A 21161-nucleotide genomic window follows, 5' to 3' on the forward strand; every position below is an offset into this window, starting at 1 on the left:
AAAGATCCTAGAGCGCGCTCTAGGATCTATGGTAAAAACGTCATACACGCGCGCACGCACCACTGATTACTAGCGTCCATTGGCTGCAAACGCTCGAACTGCGTAAACTTCCGGTTCCAAACGGTGCAGAAAGTGCTGGAGGTGACGTCACACTAACGAACCGGATGGGGCCGGAGATATAGATCTAGATAGATCATAGACATATAATAAAGGGCGCCCCTAGCGTCAGGTAGGTAAACGCGTGTGTGGCTACGTCCTTTCGCTCGTACCCCCGCCCTGCGAGCGGGATTTTCATTGAAGGAGAAACACTTTATAATGTGATAAATGAAGGCATATAGGAATAAATGAACGAATAAATGAATAAAAGGGGATAAAAAAAAACCGTCAGTGAAAATAGTAAGATGTTGAGATTTAGCTGAATACAATCATACATGTAGCATTGGGGCACGGTGTTCCTTCCTCCATGATTGGGGGGCCCGAGGGGGGGGGGGGGTGGGATCCACTGGCATGCATGCATTGATGCTTTCAAGCGGCGATTGCTAACTTTCCTGAAGTTATTCAAATGTGGAAATCAGATTCAAGTTTTTCGGTTTGAAAAAAATATCGCATTTTTATTTTAGCATCAAAATGCCACAAACTCCCATTGCTCATAACATGAATATAATGCTTGTTACGGTATAACGATAATTTATATTATAAAAAAAAACGCTTTACATGGCACTGTGACATCACAAGCGCTGTAGAATTACAAATACACACATTCTTGAGAAAAAAAATTAAAGTCATCAATAATTTAATGAATTAAATTAATGACTAATTAACACAAAAAATGTTCACTTAAAAACAACCTGTTTAGAAAAAGTCATAAATAATAATACACATGTGAAAAGTGGAAAGATTTTCTTAAGGAAATTGTTCACTGTTGCTATGCACCCCCATATAATTGACGCGCGAAGGTGCGCGACGCCATGTTGTGGGACAAAATGTGCATGGATAGATATGCGCTTGTCCCACAACATGGCGTTGCGCGCCTTCGCGCGTCGATTATCGAACGCATCTGCAAGCGGTCTATTGCTGAATCCTGCTTTTTTTTGTACGATCACAGTCAGCTCATTAGGCTTAGCGTAATATTTCATACATGGCGCGAAAGCATGTGCGAAGCGAAATTCACGCCGCATTCCTTCCTCCATGGTTGACGTCACAAATTTCGCTTCGCTTTCGCAATGGACCGGTCCAGTAAACACCGCCCCATGATGTACTGACCAATCACAGCCATGATTTATGTCCGACGTGCGTGCACAGAAGTCCGACATGCGTGCACGCGCGTATGATGCGCGCGGCAGGAAAATGCAGCGTGGCATTGGAGAGGAGCACGTGGTAATTTGCCCACGTGCGCAGTGGGCGGGGCTTACTGGATCGGTCCATTCGCAAGAAGTATGAACCGGGCTCAGGCTATAAACAATCTTCACTATTTACCAAAGAATTTTACCTATCCAACGCTAGGGACGCCCGACGATGAGCAAGCACTCCCTGTTTTAATTTTTTTAGCGGACTGTCCATCAAAGATCCTATAGCGCCGCTTGCGGCGCCCTTTGGTACCCACCGGCACGGACATCGACAAGCGTATGCGTGATTGGAAAATGTATGCGTCGTGCCATATATATCCATGTTGCGGCTTCTTTCATGTCTGTTTGGTTTCTGAGAAAGTGTACTCACTCTGTGTAGTAATATCAAAAACACCCCCCCCCCCCCGAGAATTTGTAGTACTACTACTAGTTAGTATCTCATGTGCCTACTTTATATTAATCACAATCTCCGAGGTTTTTCCTTGCAGACGCACGTGACGACTCGACGGTGGACTGCAGTGCAAACTTGTCTTAAAACTCTTAGCTTTTGTAAATTGTAGAAAGCCAACTCAGGGATTCAACATGCTCAACATGCATTATCTGCGGTATCTGCCAATTTTCGTAAGTATGCCTATTACTTTTTGTGAAAAGTGCGCATGGTAAATTAGAGGGGAAAAAAATGTTGCTTCCGCGATATTTCAAAAAAATTGGAAATATTTCTCAGTCCCAGATTCATCAATTTGTCTTGCTCTTCTATCATCATTTTTGCAATGATGATCTTCATTGAGATGATAATTGATATATGATTATTATGAAGAAAAAAGTGGCCTCAGGTTGCAACATTTTTTTGCAATTAGAGTCTTCGGAAATACAAGCACCCAGGGAAAAAATGTTGCAACCTAACGCCACTTTTTTCTTGGTAATCCTTACTTTTAGGACCCCGTTCCTATATAGGAAGGGAAAGACTCACCGAAACAGTTGACTAAATAATGACACTCAAAATTGACATTCTGATACTTGGCACATCTGAACAATTACCAATGACATTATCAGAAGGTTTAATTTTGTGGAAAGAGGGCAGGGCTTTAATTGATTTATGAGGGAAATTCAGGGGTAAAAGACGACGATGACAACCAGAAAACGGACTCAAAAACCAAGATGGCAAACGTGAAAGCTCGATGCAATGAAAGCTCGTTGCTGATTGGCTGATAAAAAATAAACATCTTATTTATTTTTTTTGGCAGCCAATCAGCATCGGGCTTTCATTATGTAGGGCTTTCAGACTCAAAAACCAAGATGGCAAACGTGAAAGCTCAATGCAATGAAAGCTCGTTGCTGATTGGCTGATAAAAAATAAACATCTTATTTATTTTTTTGAGCAGCCAATCAGCATCGGGCTTTCATTATGTAGGGCTTTCACTGTGGCCAAGTTCGCGCAAGGACTATAGTTGACCAATGGTTAACTAACGTTTGCCCGAACTCTGTCTAGTCGACGGTGGTCGACTACGCTAGTTGACTATTTGGAACCAGCCTACTGGGGTTGGTTGCTTCGCTGGTAACCAATAGCCGCGCGCATTCATAACGCTAGCAGAGAGCCAGGATCCAGAAGTTTTGCGATGACATTTTGACCAGTGTTTGACTAGAGACGTTCGCACGTCGCTATCGGTGCGCAGGCGTAAGGTACGTCACAAATCAACCACTAGTCGACTAATGGTCCTTGCCCGAACTTGGCCCAAGTTGTGAGAACTACATGTACAACATGCACATCTGACTGCGAAAAAAGGTAGGAAAGTCACATTTTCTTTGAAAGTGCTTTCAAAATTATAACTAACATAAGTTTATAAGAAGGAAAAAGACTGCTTTAGCCTGCAAAAGTCACTTTGGTACTGGACAGACATCTGCAAAAGTCTGTTTTGAACAGAACTTGTAAGAAATAGAGGTGTCCTAAAAGTAAGGATTACCTTTTTCGGTTCTTCATATATCATCTCATAATGTCGGACAACTCAACCATTGAGACAACTCGACTCGGGACAACTCCACCGTTGCATTGAAATAACTTGACTGTTGAGACAACTCAACTGTTGAGACAACTCGACCGGTGCGACAACTCGACCGTTGAGACAACTCGACTCAGGACAGCTCGACCGTTGGGACAATTCGACTTTGACATGTACAATGTATGGAGACAACCACGATGTGCGAGACGTTGTACATGATTATAGCAGCACGCGTGGTATTTTCCACAAAGAGTGCCCATCAATATTTGCATTGCGGGTAAAAAGTCACATAATCTGTGGCATGCACACAACCCTGGCACCAAACCATCCTGCCCGCAGAATGTACTAGCGCCTCCAATGCCTCGCCCCCGAAAAATTGCGAGTCGACTTGTCTCAACGGACGCGTTGTCTCAACGGTCGAGTTGTCCCGAGTCGAGTTGTCTCAATCATGTCAATAGTCGAGTTGTCTGACCCCCATCTCAATGAAGGTTCATTGTAAAAATGATGATAAGACATGAATCTGGGACTGGGAAATATTTCCAATTTTGTTAGGAAATACATAAAAAAAAATCTTGACTCTCTATACTAGACTTTGTACACAATCGCGGAAGTGGCATCAGGTTGAAACATTTTCTTCTGCACCCAGTATGAATGTTGTTCATTTTGTTGTGGGATTCTCTACTAAAATTGTTGATGATTTCTTCGAAAACAGATAGACTTTCTACTCGGAGTCAAAGTTTAAACTGCTAGCTACAACTCTTATCATGTATTGTAACAATCTATAGGGCCGCTGTACATTTGTCATACATGTACATCATTACACGTGTATATTAATTAGAAGAGGTGCCTTCTAATTCTAGAAGTATGTATACACATGTTGTTACATGTAATTGTTAATTTGGATAAATGTATGCATTGTAATACTAATATACATGTACATAGGTTTTAAAACATTTTCCATTCAAATTCACCAAATCCAAAATTCAATTTCGTTCGTGAAAAATTGCATACGGTTTTAACAAATTTAGCAATTTAGTCATTCACCATTCAATTTCAAAGTTTGGTCACCCCCTTTACTCACTGGGTCGAGAATATCCTTCCTTACAGATCAAATTCGTCTAAGCTGTTGCCGAATGGCAGCATTCAGAGATCAAATTCTTCTTATATAAATCAATTAGACTAATTTGATTTCTGAATAACAAGGTTTGGCGTAGACGAGACGAAATCGAATACTCCGGGACGAAAATGTGTGCTCATAATGGTTGAATTTTCTTGAACTGAATTTGAAATTGTCCAACAAAAGATGAAATTAAACATTGGAGTTACACTAAACCGAAGTTGGTGGACAAATTTGAGTATTAGAAACAGTAAATTCGAATAATAAACATTTTATAGCCCGAGAAAACCCAGACCGGGACCTTAACTTTAAAAGTGCTCAAAATGATGCTAAAGAATTAGATTTTTCACATGTTGTCCGTGTATTTACTTGAAGTTGTTTGACATTTGAATAGTTTCTATTGCAATTTGTTCTAGGTCTTAACTTAAATTGATCGGACTATTAATGTTGTTTTAATTGAAGGTTCTATTTGTGTGTGGGATGCTGCAGTTATGTGGTGCAGACAGGGGCTCAAAGTTTTCCCAAGGACCTGATGTAAGTATGCAATTTGATCGTTAAGAGGTCGAAAGGTAATGCGTGTATTTTAAGCAAACCAAGCTCTCGTCTTTTTTTGTCAATAGCCAATTGTTTGAATGTTAAGTTGATTGGTTGGAATTTTGCTACCCATTTAGGGCAGAAAAAATCGAGAAATACAAGTTGAAAAAGGCCTCGTGGCTTTGCCGATCGTACGTGTGGTCTCCGCTCCAGTCACTTCGCAGCTTCGCCGCTCCGTCTAATAATGCCGGTTCAAGCCATGATGGCCTTGGCGAAAGGCTAGGGCCAGCCTTGCTTCCCCACCTAGGTTTTGGTGTGCCTTTAGTTTGGTATCTAAATTCCTGGGCCATTCTTAAAAAAGTCTTAACAAAGGATCTGTGGACTCAATCAGTACTCAATCCTCAAATGAACATGCAGTACATGTATATTTAGGCGTATGGGCACTAGTTTGGGGGAGGCATTCCTTACAACAGAGTGGCTGGGAGGGGGGGGGGGAGCACTCGCTTAATTTGGCGTGCGGCGGTTCTTCATTTTGTATTTAGTTTTGCTACCCAAGACGGACCGTAGCTACTTTTTATTGGCTTTTTCAGTCCTTCATTTAAAGAAAATCCAGGAGAGCTATAAATCGCTCTCCTCAAATATTCGAGGAGAGCAAATCGCTCTCCTTAAAATCTACGGATAAACAGCGGTAAAACGACGGGTTACCATTGTTTTTGTTTTATTTTGAATATAAGGATTTATTCAAGGGGCTGCATTATTATTAGTTTTTGCATAATAACATATGCTCAAGTTGCGTTACTTTTTTTGTTTTTGTAACTGTAAGACAAGGTAAAATTTATTTAAAAAAACTAACTAAATGGAGATTAATAAAAGGTTTGACTACTGCTCAGGCTTTCATTTTTTAATACAGGTGTCAGTTGGTTCATCACTTGATTATACTTGGAAAATGGAGAGTTAATAAACGGCACATAAAGCAACTGAAAAATTGCTTTCAGATTCGTTAAAATTATATGAAATTTTCAGCCTGAACTATTTCAATTGCTCTACGAAAGCTTCACAAAAAGGGCCTCAAAATGACACAAACTTGCCTTAAGTTTTATCGAAAATATCTGCCGTCGATAATCTTAAAAATAACGGAAAATGCAGGTCAAGTATGCCATATACACAATGCTAGTCACGACGAGAAACTGGCTGACAACATCTGAACTTCGCACTAGTACGAGCGTTTGTGATGCACTGTGTGTGGTGGGCCGGCAATGAGACTCGTTTCACGGTATAGGATTTCGGTGAAACACGCTGCATCGTTTCACTTCACATACCAGTAAAACTTCCTCAAAATAAATTCATGAACACGGGAAATACATACACAGACAAGAGAGATCAAGTTTTGTGAATAAGCTTGCAAAGATCGTCCTTCTCAATTGTTGTTTTCTTGGCATTTTTACGACGTCTATTCCGTCCAGCCTGCACGCAAAACACTGTACGGCAGGCAGTGCATTGCACCGCGCAGGACTATTACATTGACTGGTTACCGCATTTTCATCATGCCTTCATTGGGACTTAGTGCGCGGCGCAGCGGGAACCAGTCATTGCTGCACTTGCACGTACGGGCCCACGTGTTTTCCTGCAGCTCTACGCGATATGCAGATTGTGCACGCACAGTATACAACCGCTGTACACACACCATCTTATACAGTACGTACGAGCTCGGTGTTCGTTCATTTTTAGCGATGTCCAGCGGCATATTAACGTGAGTTTGGGCATTATACCAACGAAAAATACGTGTAGCTTAAGACTTAAAATCCTTTGCGTTTTTATCACATAAGTCTATTTTTAAACTTCCCGTGTTTGACGAGCCCTCTTTTGGATTTCTGAGGAGCGCTATTTTTAGCGCTCCTTCGAGACAGTCGAGGAGCGCAGTAGGAGCGCCTGCGCGATCGCGCTCCTTAAAAATGAAGGACTGCTTTTTCGTCGGCAAAAAGCCTTTGTTTTTGTTCTGATTTTTTGTTTTCGTCTTCTTCACCCATGTTCCTCTAATTAAATCCCATAGACTTTTTACATGTTTCATTTTCAGGGTCACTTTTGACAATAAACAACCTTCAATCTTGATGAAACCTGGCACAGACTAAGACCCCATAGTAGTGTCTTTATAATTGATGTATACTAATCAGCTTCATGCTAAGAACAAGTTGAGGGAGAGAAAGATTGATGACGTCACCAGACCAGAAGTTACAATAAAAAGACCTTTAAACCTTAAATTAAAACTAAATAAGAGACTGCTGAAAAAATCAACCACAACAGATATAGGCTATATTCCAGATTTTTGATTCAAATAACTTTTTAACATACCCGGTACCTCTCAAGCTTTCTGGTAGCATTTGATGTCACGATGACGTCATAACGTCATCAAGGATCAGATAACAAGCAACTAAAGATTTCTAGATTTCATCTTTGAAAATCAATATAAAATCAACAGTGAGAGATCTGATTTTGCTTTTTTATGGGAATTGATAGAATAATCCAGGGTTTTAATTCATTTTTTATATTACGTGCAAAATCACGTGACCCTTCCTCTCTGTCCAAACCGAAAGTGCCTTATAATTTGAAAGTGGAAAAATATGTAAACTTGCATTATAGTTTCAATGATCATGTTAGTCTCTGGCTAGGTTTTACTTAAGAAAATAATTACCGGTAATGTCATAAAATGTTAGAGCGCCCTCTAGCGGCAGGTTGAAAAATGTTTACACAGAATTATTAGTTTATTGTGACAAAGTTTGCGGTAATATCACTTTAAAATAATATCTATGATAGCCTTTATGCACAGAACACCTGTGCGCGGAAAAAAAATTGATGATGTCATCAGATCAGAAATTAGAATGAAAAGACCTCTTTTCCTTTGAATATTCCTGAAAAATCAACCCTGAGAGATATCATCTTGATGTTTGTTTTAAATATCAATGTAAAAGTACTAGCTAGGTCTGACATAGTTTAGAAATAACCTCACAAATTGTCACCGTTTTCACGAAGGGACAGGCATTTGTGTGGATTTTGAAGAAAAACTGTTATCAAGATAATCGCAAGAGAAGTTTCTCCGTTTTTAAAACTGCAAAACCACTACTTTGCAACAACTTTTTGCAATAATGAAACCTTGACATAATTCTTTGATAGGTAAACTTCAATTTAAACCCAGTAATTATAGATAACACAGTGGTTAATTAGCCAAAATTAATTAGTTAAGATGTCCGTCCCTTCGTGAAAACGAAAATCCCAGTTTTCCACATTTACATGTACGCCCTTCTTGTTCAATGTGTTTTTTCCATAGGGAAGGGGTTTACGTAATTACGTGCACGCAGCTGAGAATGTAACAAAGATGCCCGTCTGCAAACGAAGGGAGTACGCGCGAGTGTTCATTCGACACGGGCTGACTCGAACGCTAATGTCTTTTTTGGGTCTAATTTTGTCTAATTTTGATTTTGTGTCAATTCACTGGCAGGCCTGGCCTCCATAAAGGGGTCCCAATTCCGGTATCAACAAGAATACATGTACTTCTAGAGTGGGAGAATATCAACTGAAAAATTAGAGTTTTCCTTTGTATGGATTCAGGTGATTGTGCATGTTCTTATTCTTCAAAATAATTTTGAAGGTCATTCATTCTCCTTGTCATCGACATGATTGGTGTTCTTCATCATAACCCCCAATCGATCAGTAGGCCCCTACTGCCCCCTACTGCCCCAAATGTACGTGTAGTTCTGCAAGGGGTGAAACTTACATTGTAATGCAGAAGATATGCAGTTTTTGCAACATTTAAAACTGACAAAATAAAGAAATCAGACTTTTAATTCTGCAGGAATGTTTTCCAGAATAGATCAGGAGTTCTTGGAAGGTACAATGTAAATCTACTTTAATAATTTCTGAATTAGCATGAGGTCTTTTTTGTTTTGTTAATTAACCGCTTGTATGAATTCCCCCCCCCCCCCCCCCCCGTTTTTTAGTTTTCACATTGTTAATTGTGATGGTCATCATATCACCTTTCATAACACTAACATGTAGGCATTGATGACAGCTGCTCACATCACGTTCTATGTACTGGTGCAAACTTGCCAAGTAAGGCCAAAACAAAAAATAAGTTGGTCTCTGGTCAGCGCGCGCGTCGATCTTTTTTTTCCAAAATGTTCCGCGGTAGCTCCAACAGCGCCCTCTATTTCCGCACCTCCTCAATTTTTTGCCAAGTAATATAGAAAACTCAAATATTCAATCATCAACCAAATGCGAATAGCTTTTTGCCGATTCGAATAAAAAAACAAAACAAAACAGTACGCACGTTCTTGTTCCATAACTGTGTGGACTACACACGATTTGTCCCGTGGTACTAAGATGCTGTGGGGACAGCAGAAAGTCCCATGGCGTCGCCAGGATATTTTCTAGAGGGGCAAAGCACATTTTTCTCCCAAAATCCCTATATTTTCCAGCATTTTCCCAATTGATCATTTTTTCGAGGGTGGGCAGGGACATTTCCCTCCCCAACCCATTATTTATTAACAACAATATGATTTCACGCCTTTTTTGTTTTTCTTTTTTTCCCCCCTTTTTTGTTTCTCCCTTTTTTTTGCTTGGGGGGGGGGGGGGGGAAGCACCCCCTTGCCCCCCCCCCCCACGATGCCCATGGAAAGTCCCCATAACTTGGTCCTAATTTGCCTAACAATAAAAATTCCCCGTAACTCGGTGATAGCCCGCTCACATATAAAATATACACAATTGCTGTGATGTTATTTTAATTTTAAGGCTGCAGTACTTTATTGTCAAATGCCAGTTTTTTGTTGATGGTAACTTTTTTTGCCATGGCGGTTCATTTTCCCATCCTTTTTGCTGGTTAATGCGAAAGAATTCCATACGTACGCCACTAGTTTTTCCCTGCAATGACTCATCAACCATCAGAGAGGGATAACATGTCCTAAAAAGTAAAATTTAACGGGGAAAATACTCAAGCATTTAGTTTGAAAACATTTTCTGACTAGTCTCATAGGGTTTGTACACAGGGTGTCAAGTGGCGTACGCATCCAGTTATTGCCCTTGACAGTTATAAGATACATCAACCTCGTACCCAGGGTGTCGAGCATTACGCGCCCATCACTACCCGCTCTCTCACCCTGGTATTGAATCATTTACATGTGCAAGATTTTTGCACACGTATGCAAATGAGGAACAGTCTGGTGCCTGGATATGCGTTACACATTAGCGTTTGTTTTTGTATGCGGTGTCTGGGGTAAAAACAGAGTCAATTCGTAGCAGCGCGAGCACGTCGTGAGTTACGAAAACACGATTTTTGAAATCAAACTGTTACGATCTTATCCAGACAACATGCAGTATCATATTTCATGAGCAAATTGGAAAGGAAATTAGTATTTTCGAGAAGGCGTGGACGAATGATCGCGAAAACACGTACTGCACGTTTTGAATAATAGCACCAAGTACGCGATAAAAATCCATTACTAGCCAATTGCGGTATCCAATCAGGATACAGGAAGAAAGATTCCTATCCAGGGTTTACTATTGGAAACGCGGTTGGAAATAAAGTAAGCACTGGGGACGAGGTTGAAGATACATGTACTTACTGCAAAACACTCCAGTAACCCATAATATTAACTGGTGCGCTTTGCGTGCAACTTTTGACTGGCATGGCATGCAGTACGTTGCAGCTGGCGCATTATTGTAAATCTTGATCAGAGAGTTTCAAATAATTGAATGTTTGGTCAAATGCAGTTTTGAATAATCAAATACTAACTTGTTCTAAAATGCACAGATTTATTTAGATTTGTTTTGCTTTATTTTGTGCTAATACCGGTACTTATACAAACGGAAATTTCATGAATCACTGTGTCTTGTTGATGTACATGTAATGCATAGCAATCCCATTCAAAATGTGATGTCTTATAAACCCTAACTCCCTAAGCCTTTTTGCTAGGATGTAGCCTCAATCCTGCAAAATCCTCCAATTGGCCTCATGGAAAAATAGCGTATAGCCTCAATCCTGCAAATTCCTCCATTATTTCTTGAATATGGTCCATGGAGGGATAACCACTGCCTGAATCCTGCAAAATCCTCCGGCTATTTCTGTCAATAGGCTGAGGCAGAGGCAGTGACATCCTGGAGCAGTGCGGAGGATGTCAAGTATACCGTAATCATGGATGAATAAGAACACTCCATGGTACTCTTTACCAGGGTTTGACCTAATAGTTTTTGTTCACTATAGCCAGCCGGGCTACTGAAACAGACTCTTACTAGCCCGTAGGCATTTTTACTAGCCTGCATGTTGTTCTAAGTATGTCTCATGAACATTGAAAAATGTGCATACCGGTACATGTAAAACGTGTATCCTGAAGCAATCTTGTCAGTGTTTTTAATAAACAGATCTAATACATTTGTAATTTAACCATGTTAACCCTAAACCATTTTTGTAAACAGTTTTACATTTAGCCACAAATTGAATGATACAGGTTTGACATTGAATTTTTTTTAGTAGACCAGAAATTTATACTAAGTAATTGTTCTAAGATGTTATTATTCACTGATAGTAATTTTTCATCATGCAGAACTTTATTAAATAATTGGTCCTGCCATTTGGGTTTCCCTTTTTTCTTACTCACCCTGTATTAGGGGTCTCATTATTGCATTCCATAGTCATGCCAAATCAATAACAGCAAGTGATTAACTTATCGTTTGATATTCCCCATTGCCTCAGTTTGTCACTTAATTTGTCACTATAGCCTAATGAACCATTGCATGATTGTGTTGTTTTATTTTTGGCATGATTGCCATTGTTGTTGTACATATACATGTCATCATGCACGTTGCACATTAGACATGTTAGATACTTTTACTTTTAAATTCAATATTAGGTTTTGCCCTTCACCGATGTACAAACACTGTATAGCCAGTGTGTTACCTCCCTAGTGATAGCTGGAAAAAAAAGTCACCCGGGTAGGACTCAAACCCACAAACTCCTGCTTTCTAGTGCAGACGTCTTACCACTGAACCACTGAGCTTGCGGGATCAGTTGGCTGGTTCAAATCGGATGTAGCAGCGGGTACCGCAATGAAATTATTCATAAGATGGAATTTGCATCGGGGTGGGTGGTGCAAATTAATTAATAATTTGCATCACCCCGAGTCCCCAACGCAAATTCCATCTTATGAGTACTTTTATTTTGATCTGAGATTGGATGATGCTGCAAATGTTATTTGTTTCTATTTGTTTCAGGGTCAAATGTGTATTCTCCGTGAAGATCATGCAGAAGCTGGAGAGTTCACTTATGACCATGTTGATGAGAGTGGAAATTCCTGCAAATGCGACCTGTGTCCTCGCGGCAAGATTCTCCATCGGGCTTGCGTGTGTGATCCAAACTCATCAGGGTACTTAGAACCCTCAGAGTAAGTCCCCTTTTTATTGTGAATGTTGTTTATTAACCCTGTATACACCAAAATACACCACTTTATTTTGCAGTGTGAGAACTGTACAGCTTATAGCTACTAAATGCCAAGCTATCATGCACGTCCTCTGTTCCATTCTCAGCAGTCAAAGATTCAGGGTTGCACTTGGTGACCAAGTGAGCTCTTTGAGGATGCTTAATATGGCCTCCCTCAAGGATCTGTCTTGGCTCCAATGCTCTTTAACATCTACATGTATGTAAGCGACACGCCAGACACTGCCTCAATGAAATTTGCGTAGGCTAATGACCTTGAACTCGCCACCCAAGCTGCAGATTTTGAAAACCTCGACTGAACCCTAACATGGGACCTAACGAAGATTGAGGAATATTTCACCTTCTGGCGCCTCCGCCCAAATCCTTCCAAGACTTAGCAACCGTTTGGCTAGGACAGAGCTCCAAGTCTCCTTTTGTGGCGAACCAGTCAAACATGAGGAATTTCCATAGTATCTCGGAACTTTACCCTTGACCGGAGTTTCACATCCAAGGGACACTTAAAAAAGACGTCAGAAAAGTTGAAGACCAGGGTCAACATTGTCCACAAATTGGCAGGTACTAGTTGGGGATCAAGTGCTCATTCTCTACGCACTGCAAACATTGCCCTTGTGTACATGTTGTGCTGAGAGCTGCAATGCCAAATGAATTGATACTATCTTGAACTCAGCAATGAGAACTATCTCAGGTACTCTTTAGTCTACTCCTACCCAGTGGCTCCCTGTACCCTGGCACATCAATCCTCCAGGCAAAAGCAGGAAACGACAGATGCTGAAAGAACTGGGACGTACATGTATTGAAGCCAACCCAGACCTGCCAATCCACAAGGACCTGAATAATCCGCCTAGAATGTGCCTCAAATGTAGCAAACCCTTCTGGGCCTCCATAAATACATTTTTTTTGTACATACCCCGGTATGTCATGTATGTACTTGGCTATGGTTGGAAATAGCACATGGGTCTACTGGGAGTGACTGCAGTGGTTTCCATTGGCACCTGTGTAATTTTCCAACCATAGCCAGGTTATTCGGACACGGGCTAAAAATGCGCCCTCTCTCGGTCAAGCACAAAGCCCATAGGTCAGGTCAATGGTCTTTCCTTTGCTACGGGATTGAAATACAGGCGTTCATACGGACAAACACAGTCTATGTTCAAACTACCATGATCAAACTAGCCTAGCGAGGTCATTTTATTTAGCTTCATTAAGTTAAATAATAACCCCTAGTCCTTTACTTAATAGATGATCGCTAAATTGGATTTGAGTTGCAATAATGCCTAAAGGAACAGTTGAAACGAAATCAAGAGGAAAAATTACTCACAGTTGCCCCCCTTTTTTTTAACCAATGTGAACTTCTTTTTTTTACATCTGCACCTCTCTTGCCTCCAAGCAAAATGATCTCGATTCATGCCTTCAAAAAGTTTTGTTGTTATATTAAAATGATGCTTTTTTTGTTTGTGTTTAAATTTGTGGGGTGGTATCTTTTAAATTTGAAGTTTTAACTTGTATTTACTTTTATATCTTTTTGAGCAGTTGCAGACTTGTGAATGTAGGTGAACAAATGATGCCTGACAGAAACAACTGCACCAAGGGCTTTGACTGCCGGAAATGTAATCATCCCTGGGTAGTGGTGAGTTTATTTACTTGCAGATGTTGCTCATGAAATAAGATGCAATTAGGGCCCGTCCCTTTGATAAGACCATTTGCTCTGCCACCCTGTAAGGCCACAGACCCCTCAGTAGCAGAACAGCGGCAGTGAAGAGAGAAATGTATTTTTAGTGAGCTTCCTCTCTTTCCCTTGGTTTTCTTGGGTGCGCCTTTTTTGCCATACATGTATATGTTTGTGTATCTGATCTGCTCGAGTCATTGATTATTACCAACGTGTCTTGGAAAGTCCATTATATTACACACTGTGTTGGTTTTAGATTTAAGTCTTGGTTTTAAGTTGGTTATTGGTCTTTAGTCTCTTTAGTTTTGGTCCTTACATTTTAAATTTTTGTTTCTATTTTGGTATTTGATTAAGTTTCTTCACTTAGTTTCCTTAAGTCTGAAAAGTTTTTGTAAATAAACTCCTTTTTGTCCCTTTTTTTAAAATCTAAAATCTTGTCTCTGGTCTCTATTAATAGAATTTCCTCGAGACTCTTCCATTCAGAGATCCTGAGTTTAGTTTAGTTTAGTTGGTGAGTTAATCCCCATAGAGTCTATTTAGTGCGAATTCTCCCATGTCTTTTTCAAACCGTATTGATTTAATAGCTCCCCACCAGCCTCTTTCTTTTCAACTGGGGAAAGGGGGGGGGGGGGTTACTTCTGCACGAGGCAGATAGCATGCAAAACTATTTTAATAAATTGTGATGTTGCTTTCAAACAATTGTGTCTTTTTCTTTTTGTTGTGTATTGCAGGAAGTACAGTGTGGGTTACATGGAACTGACACAGTATGTAAATGTGGAGACGGCTATTACAGGGCATCGGAAGAACAGTGTAAACCCGACCCTCACTGTGATAAGGGTTTTGAGCGTATTATTACTGAAGGCAAGAAATTTATTAAATGTGTTGTATTTTATAGCTACATTACCTGTGAAGAACTGTAGCAAACAAGTGTTCTTGAAATACAAGTACATTTATGTAGCTACTTATTTATAGAGTGGCTCCAGAAGAACATGCTAAATCAAACAGACAATGTAACATTTTGCCGAGAATAAAAATGACCCATTGAATCAGACCTATAGTTCTGTAGATATTGGCCTTAGAAAAGTGCACCTTTAATTTGACGTCACATGTCACGTGATGACGTCGACGTCACTGCAATTTTTATCTACATCCCGGTCTAGATACATACCAACTTTCAACTCAATCGGACCTGTAGTTCTGTAGATATAGGCCTTCAAAATATGCACATTTAATGTGACGTCACATGACTCGTGATGACGTCATGATGACGTCAGTGTTCGGGCACACATCTAAGTGTGTGCCGAGTATAAAAGCAATCGGATTGATTTTAGTGCCCAAAGTGCCATGCACGATGAAAACGTGTACAAATGCTATGTACAGGAGTCTGAAGAAAAAAAAAGGCCGTTTCTGCACTCAATTTCCTAGTTGAGTGCACTACGGCTGTTAGATGTGCCGTTTCACATCATTTATTCTTATTCCCCCATTATCAAATCAGATCAGTAGTAAATCACCTGTCAGTGATACTACTCCATCCCTCCATTTCCTCCCTCCGGAAAAATCAAACGCATATATATGGGTCACATATGGGTCAATGTGGCTGGCTGCCGCTGCTATGGAGGCGCCTTGACATGCCAGCGGCTCGACCACATTGTAGCCGCGTCCTTCGCAATTCAGCTTCTCAGCTGCGAGTAACGATGATTAGCCTCCCAAATTATTATTATATTATTTTTTATTATATGAAAGACATGTAGTGTACATTTTGTGCCTTGATAAAAGTACACTTATTATGCTAGATAGTTAAAAAGAGCTTGTGACATTTGAGTGGGAGGATCTGTATGGTTTGAGGTTGTCGGTATGCCATAGACTTGCACATAACTTGTTGAAATTATTTTTTTATTCATAAATCTCATGTTCCCTTTACATTTTTAGATGTGTTGAATGGAACATACGTCACAGGAAATGCCACAGGACCAACAGTGCATCCTACAGATCAATGGCATCTATTCTTCTGGAGTTCCGTGGTGATTGGCATTTTTATAGTTGGAGTTGTCACAGGAGTTGTCAGTACACTTGTGTGTTCCAAGTACATATATGCTTACCTGTTGAATAACTTCCCCTGGTTTAGAGGTGAGTATAATTTTAGACTGATTCTTCTTCTTGTTTTTTCTAGTATAAACTGGCTGAATTCAGTCTCAGCCTTTGCATCTTTGCTCATTGATTTTTTGTTGACCATTATACGTAGATTACAAATGATCTGATTTTTAATTGTGATTTTTTTCTTGTGGCCATGGTGGTTTGATGAGTGCCACATTAATTCCTGGTAGGCCTATGTGAAATGATGTCTTGACATGCAAGTATGCACTTGTAGTCTAAAGAACTACTTTTGAAAGGCATTTCTTGGTAATAGCAGGCACCACGCTAAATCTATCATTTCTGAGATAAGAATATAGTGGGGGTACATGCCATCCTTGATTTTGAATTTAAAGGTCGTTTTCAGGGCAACCAAGTTCAGGTGAGGCCAGAACCCAAAAAATGTTGACATTGACTGGACTCAGGCGCGGGATCGTTTTTCACAAACCTCGATGCCAGACGGGTTCAGGCTGTCATCTGCGGGTAGCACACCCTGACATTTCCGGCCTCGGTCGTTGCGTGTTATCCGTCATCTGTTCCTTATACTACAAAACCTTTGCATGTACACACGTCATCCGACGTGCACTGGTTAACAACATGGTTTCCTGCTCCATGTCTTACTAAAAAATGGCACCCAAAGTGTAAAATTCTATGGTGGCTGCATGACTCATGGCCCTGTATGTTGTGTTAAATCAATTTTTAGTGTTTTTATTTTCTTGCAGAACATTTTGGTACTGAAAACCAACGTGGTGATGACAATGCCGGTAAGACCTTCCTTTACAATACATTTTTTTTTAGCAAACTGTTCTGCTCCCCAGTTCCCCCCATATGAGCCATGCAATGATACATTTGATTGAAGTTTGGTATATGCCTATAATGGTACCCATGCGAAGCAAATTTGCTAAGTTTTATTTAGTCCGAAGGTGATAAAAGCATTCAAATTTACAGTGAGTGGGCACTTTTCCTATGTACGATCGATGAAAGATTGAATAAAACAGGTTTCACAGGAGACTGACTATGGTTAGCGCATCAGGTACTATGTAGGTCATCTGTTTGTATGGTCTTGTGACGTTACTTGGGACACAGCATGAAATGCCTTGAATGTATCGCTCGCCATATTTCGTAGTCCGATATTCACACTACACCAGCCCAGCTGCATTTTGCAGGACATCGCGCAGTATGCGCGACCATGGAGGTGGAATGCGCGACGCGCACACAATTGAGGAGGGGCATTCCATATTAAAGTCAGAGGGGTGTTTCATAAAACATGAAGCAAATTGTTGAACAAAATGGTTAACAACTCTAGTTTTTGACTTGTTTTGATTTTTGGACCGAAAAGATTGTTTTTTTTACCAAAAAGGTATTTATGAATGGGAATAAATATGTGTTCCGTCGGTATTAAACACTCAGTTTAAAACCGGTGTGTGTCTGGATGAATGATAATTACCCATCCAGACTCACACCGGTTTTAAACAGAATGTTATAATACCTTCGGAACACACATTTATTCCCTTAATAACGAATGATTTGATTCAAAGAGAACGACTCACTGAATGTGTGCGTGCCATTTGTCTGTGTTTCAAAGCAAGATTACCTGCTGATGTAAGACTTTCATCGGAGGTTGCCATTTTTTTTATTACTACTGCCATAGTAACATTTCCCGATAACTTCACAGCAGATGCTTATAAAATATCATTTTACCTTCTACAGTGTACATGTATTTGTATTTCACTTTCAGGTGAAGCGCCTCAACATGTACGCATTAATATGGATAACATAAATGAAGGTAACTAATTAAATCACAAATATTTATTTATTTTTTAAATTTGTTCCAACAACATGCAACAGGGCACATAGCTTGTAAATAAGAATGCATTTAGAGAGCTTGGTATGTGTATGTGTATGTATTCTGCGCATAGTTTGCACATGTTATAAATCGTAAAGAAACTTGAGCAAGCATGGTTAAAAAGGGGAACAGATGAACTGAATTTGGATGTGGATGGATTCAATGTGATGAGACAGTATAGAGCCAGGAGGAGGGGGAAGAACAAATTTAAAGGGCTGCATCAACAGCAATGAAGAAAGATTGAAAAGATTAGTCATTCCTTCAAAATGTTGAGTCCATGTGGTTAAATAGTCCGAAGATGATTCATCCACTCTTTCTCTATTACTGAGACAAACCGAGACCTTGCGATGGCCATGAGATTCTAGACCCTTTGAAAATCATATCAGGAGTGGAATGGGTTGGAAGGTGGGAGGGAGTGGGGACCCAGGGGGTGTCCAGTCCCAGTCCAGTGTTGACAGTCGTCAGTCAGTGACCATAGACTTCTTGAGAGTGTTCTTGGTCCCCCTATACTGAACACCATGACTCTGCAAGAAGTGACATAATATGGCATAAAAGGGTTTGTGTCACAAGTGATCCCACTTGGCTCCCATAGGATAGCGCACATGTAAACAAAGCGTTACGTCACTGTGTAATAGGTCCATTCCAATAAAGCTTCAGATGTTATCAGATAAATATTACTCTTTTTCTTTTTTATCTTTTTCTGGAATCCAGCGTGTGGTAGTTTCAATAACGTGTAATTTCGTTGGTGACCTGTCACATTTGCATGGCTATCTAGTGGCATGTTTTTTTCACAAACAATGTTCGTTTCAGATAATGAGAATGCAGTACTTGTGGATATAGGCCAACATGGCAATAAGGCAGTTGACCAATGCAGCAGGGATGGCAGCCCTGACATGCTCCAGATGAACCCGGATGACCACAGTGCTCCGAAAGCAAGTAAGAAATTAGAATACAGTTTGTTTGTAAATCCTCAGAATTATGCATCTAGCAGTGAACCCTTTTGAAAATGAAAGTCAAACAATTCGCAGAGCTGCTGACCATATCTCACCACTGGGGGGGGGGGGGGGGGGGGGGGATGACAATAATAATTTCTGCCATTCGGCATTTAGAGACTCGGTCAACAAATGAACCACCAACATTGGAGTACAAAGCATGACATGACTAGCAAGGGGAGGGTGTGGGGGTGACACTCACATTAATCATTTTCGTGGGCTGTGCCAAATAGTGTCAACAGTGGGCCCCAAAAAGAAGGATGATGTGTTTCTCCCCCCCCCCCCACATAATTGGGCGCCATTTTTTACAGAATGATATTGTGTGTGTAACAAATTGCAGCTCCATAAAGCTGCAGTCATAAATTTTAGCTGGTGTGAAAAAAAAACAATTCTGAAAAACTGACAATTATTTTCAATTGTTTGAAATTAAAAGGAAAAGAGTGTATAATGAGCTTTCGTTATACTTGTATTTCAGAACAAGAACAAGGCCCAAAAAGGCAGAGAAACCCAAGTAGTAGCAGTAAGAACTCAGGGTCTTCAGAGGATCTGGTGTCTCTAATTTATTTAAATTAATATCCTAGACTCAGGCATGCAACTTTTCCTCGGATCAGCTGATTTCCTCTTTTTTCACTTCACACTAGTGCCATTAAAAATTTAAAAAAACTGTACAAAGTCTTGTATAGATTGGAGTTTCCTCGTTTTTTGTTTCTTCCAAGTTGCACGCCTGTAGACTGTTTCCTCTCCCCCCCCCCCATGAAAATATGTGGACCGGTAGCTAGCTCCCATTTAAAGCCATTGATTGGATCACCTCTGCTCGCGTTCGCGCACATCATGGTTGTTTATTTTTGAATCGCTGCTTGGCTTTGTGCATGGACGGTGATTGAACTCACGATTATCAAAAAAACTCACTCTTGTCTTACCAAAAAAAGTACACGGTGTCTCCATGTGTCTCCATGAGGGCAATTTTCAAGCATTTCAACTGCACAGGTTTTAAATACTAAACAGTAATTTCGTTCTCTTTATTGCTATTTGCCAGAGACACTTTCCAATTCAGCAAAAATCGAGGCTCATCACCTCGGAAATTGCACATTTTATGGCACAACCTATTCCCATTTCGCAATAGGCTGGTTGCGCGCAACCATAACCGTTGTGATTTTGAATTCAAGAGGCGAGAATCAGATTCAGACACGTCACGCATAATTGTATATATAATTTACATACATCAGGAGGAATGCCTCCTGATGTAGTCCGGTTCACTGCTAGCTACCTGTCCCCATATTTGAAGTCCGAATGACAATGGGGACAGGGAACCAGACTAAGTGATGTCCTTTCTTCACTGCTGAGTGGTGTTTTTCTATGCGATTCACGTCAGAGATCTTCTAATCTGAGTGTGATAACTCAGTGTTTGTGATTTTAGGTTATTTCTTTTTTGTTCCTTTGGTACTTGTGAACCTGGTATTTGTTAATCCATCATCTCATCATGAGTTGTTTTTCTCAGAAAATTAGGGTTTTGAGGAATGTGCAATTAGTAATCAAGCTACTGAATATCAGAGTATTCATATACATGTATATATGTATATTTGTATTCATGTAATTTAATTTCAATAGGCCGGTTTTTTTGAGTGAATAAGGGTGTTGTGATGACACAATTTCAGGGTTACAAACACAAATATCGCCTTTAAAAGAAGCAACATTTTTAGACGAGGTAACTTTTTTTAACCCAAAAACGTACATTAGTAAACTTGAACCATGTCTGTTTGTACCCCCCCCCCCAAAAAAAATATTGGTGTCATGTACAGCGTAGCCATTCATTCAAACATATGGGCTATTAACAAAATATGAAACCAAAGGCATTTTATATTGAACTACATGTGCTCAGTGATTTGGTGTATAGAGCAAAGTCCAAGTTATTATTTAAAATGGAGCCATATGTATTGACATTTACATTTGAACTTGTTCATGTAGGTATGTTCATGACTTTATGTAGGTATGATTATTTATAGCTTCAACCACCTCATTCTTTATCCACATGTTTAAAAGGCATGCGTTTCCCTTC

At 40.1% G+C, this 21161-nt stretch overlaps 1 protein-coding gene across 1 annotated transcript; it reads left to right on the plus strand.

The window, feature by feature from the left end:
* Positions 1-1877: 1877 nt before the first annotated feature.
* Positions 1878-19687, plus strand: LOC119744311. The gene is made up of 11 exons (XM_038220180.1): positions 1878-1967; positions 4923-4994; positions 8860-8877; positions 12252-12421; positions 14002-14098; positions 14869-14998; positions 16067-16264; positions 16990-17031; positions 18006-18053; positions 18924-19049; positions 19581-19687. The coding sequence occupies exons 1-11, from the start codon at positions 1929-1931 to the stop codon at positions 19676-19678; spliced, it is 1038 nt and encodes a 345-aa protein (XP_038076108.1). The 5' UTR covers positions 1878-1928; the 3' UTR covers positions 19679-19687.
* The last annotated feature ends 1474 nt before the right edge of the window (positions 19688-21161 follow it).

Source organism: Patiria miniata, unplaced genomic scaffold (genome assembly GCF_015706575.1).
Source record: "Patiria miniata isolate m_02_andy unplaced genomic scaffold, ASM1570657v1 HiC_scaffold_7, whole genome shotgun sequence".
NCBI lineage: Eukaryota > Metazoa > Echinodermata > Asteroidea > Valvatida > Asterinidae > Patiria > Patiria miniata.

What these genes read in the sequence shown, in the direction of transcription:
- LOC119744311 (XM_038220180.1), top strand. Translation starts at nt 1,929, where the DNA reads ATGCTCAACATGCATTATCTGCGGTATCTGCCAATTTTC. An exon ending in TGCGGTATCTGCCAATTTTC is followed by an intron (nt 1,968 to 4,922) that starts GTAAGTATGCCT and finishes TTTTAATTGAAG; the next exon opens with GTTCTATTTGTGTGTGGGAT. An exon ending in ACGTGGTGATGACAATGCCG is followed by an intron (nt 17,032 to 18,005) that starts GTAAGACCTTCC and finishes TTTCACTTTCAG; the next exon opens with GTGAAGCGCCTCAACATGTA.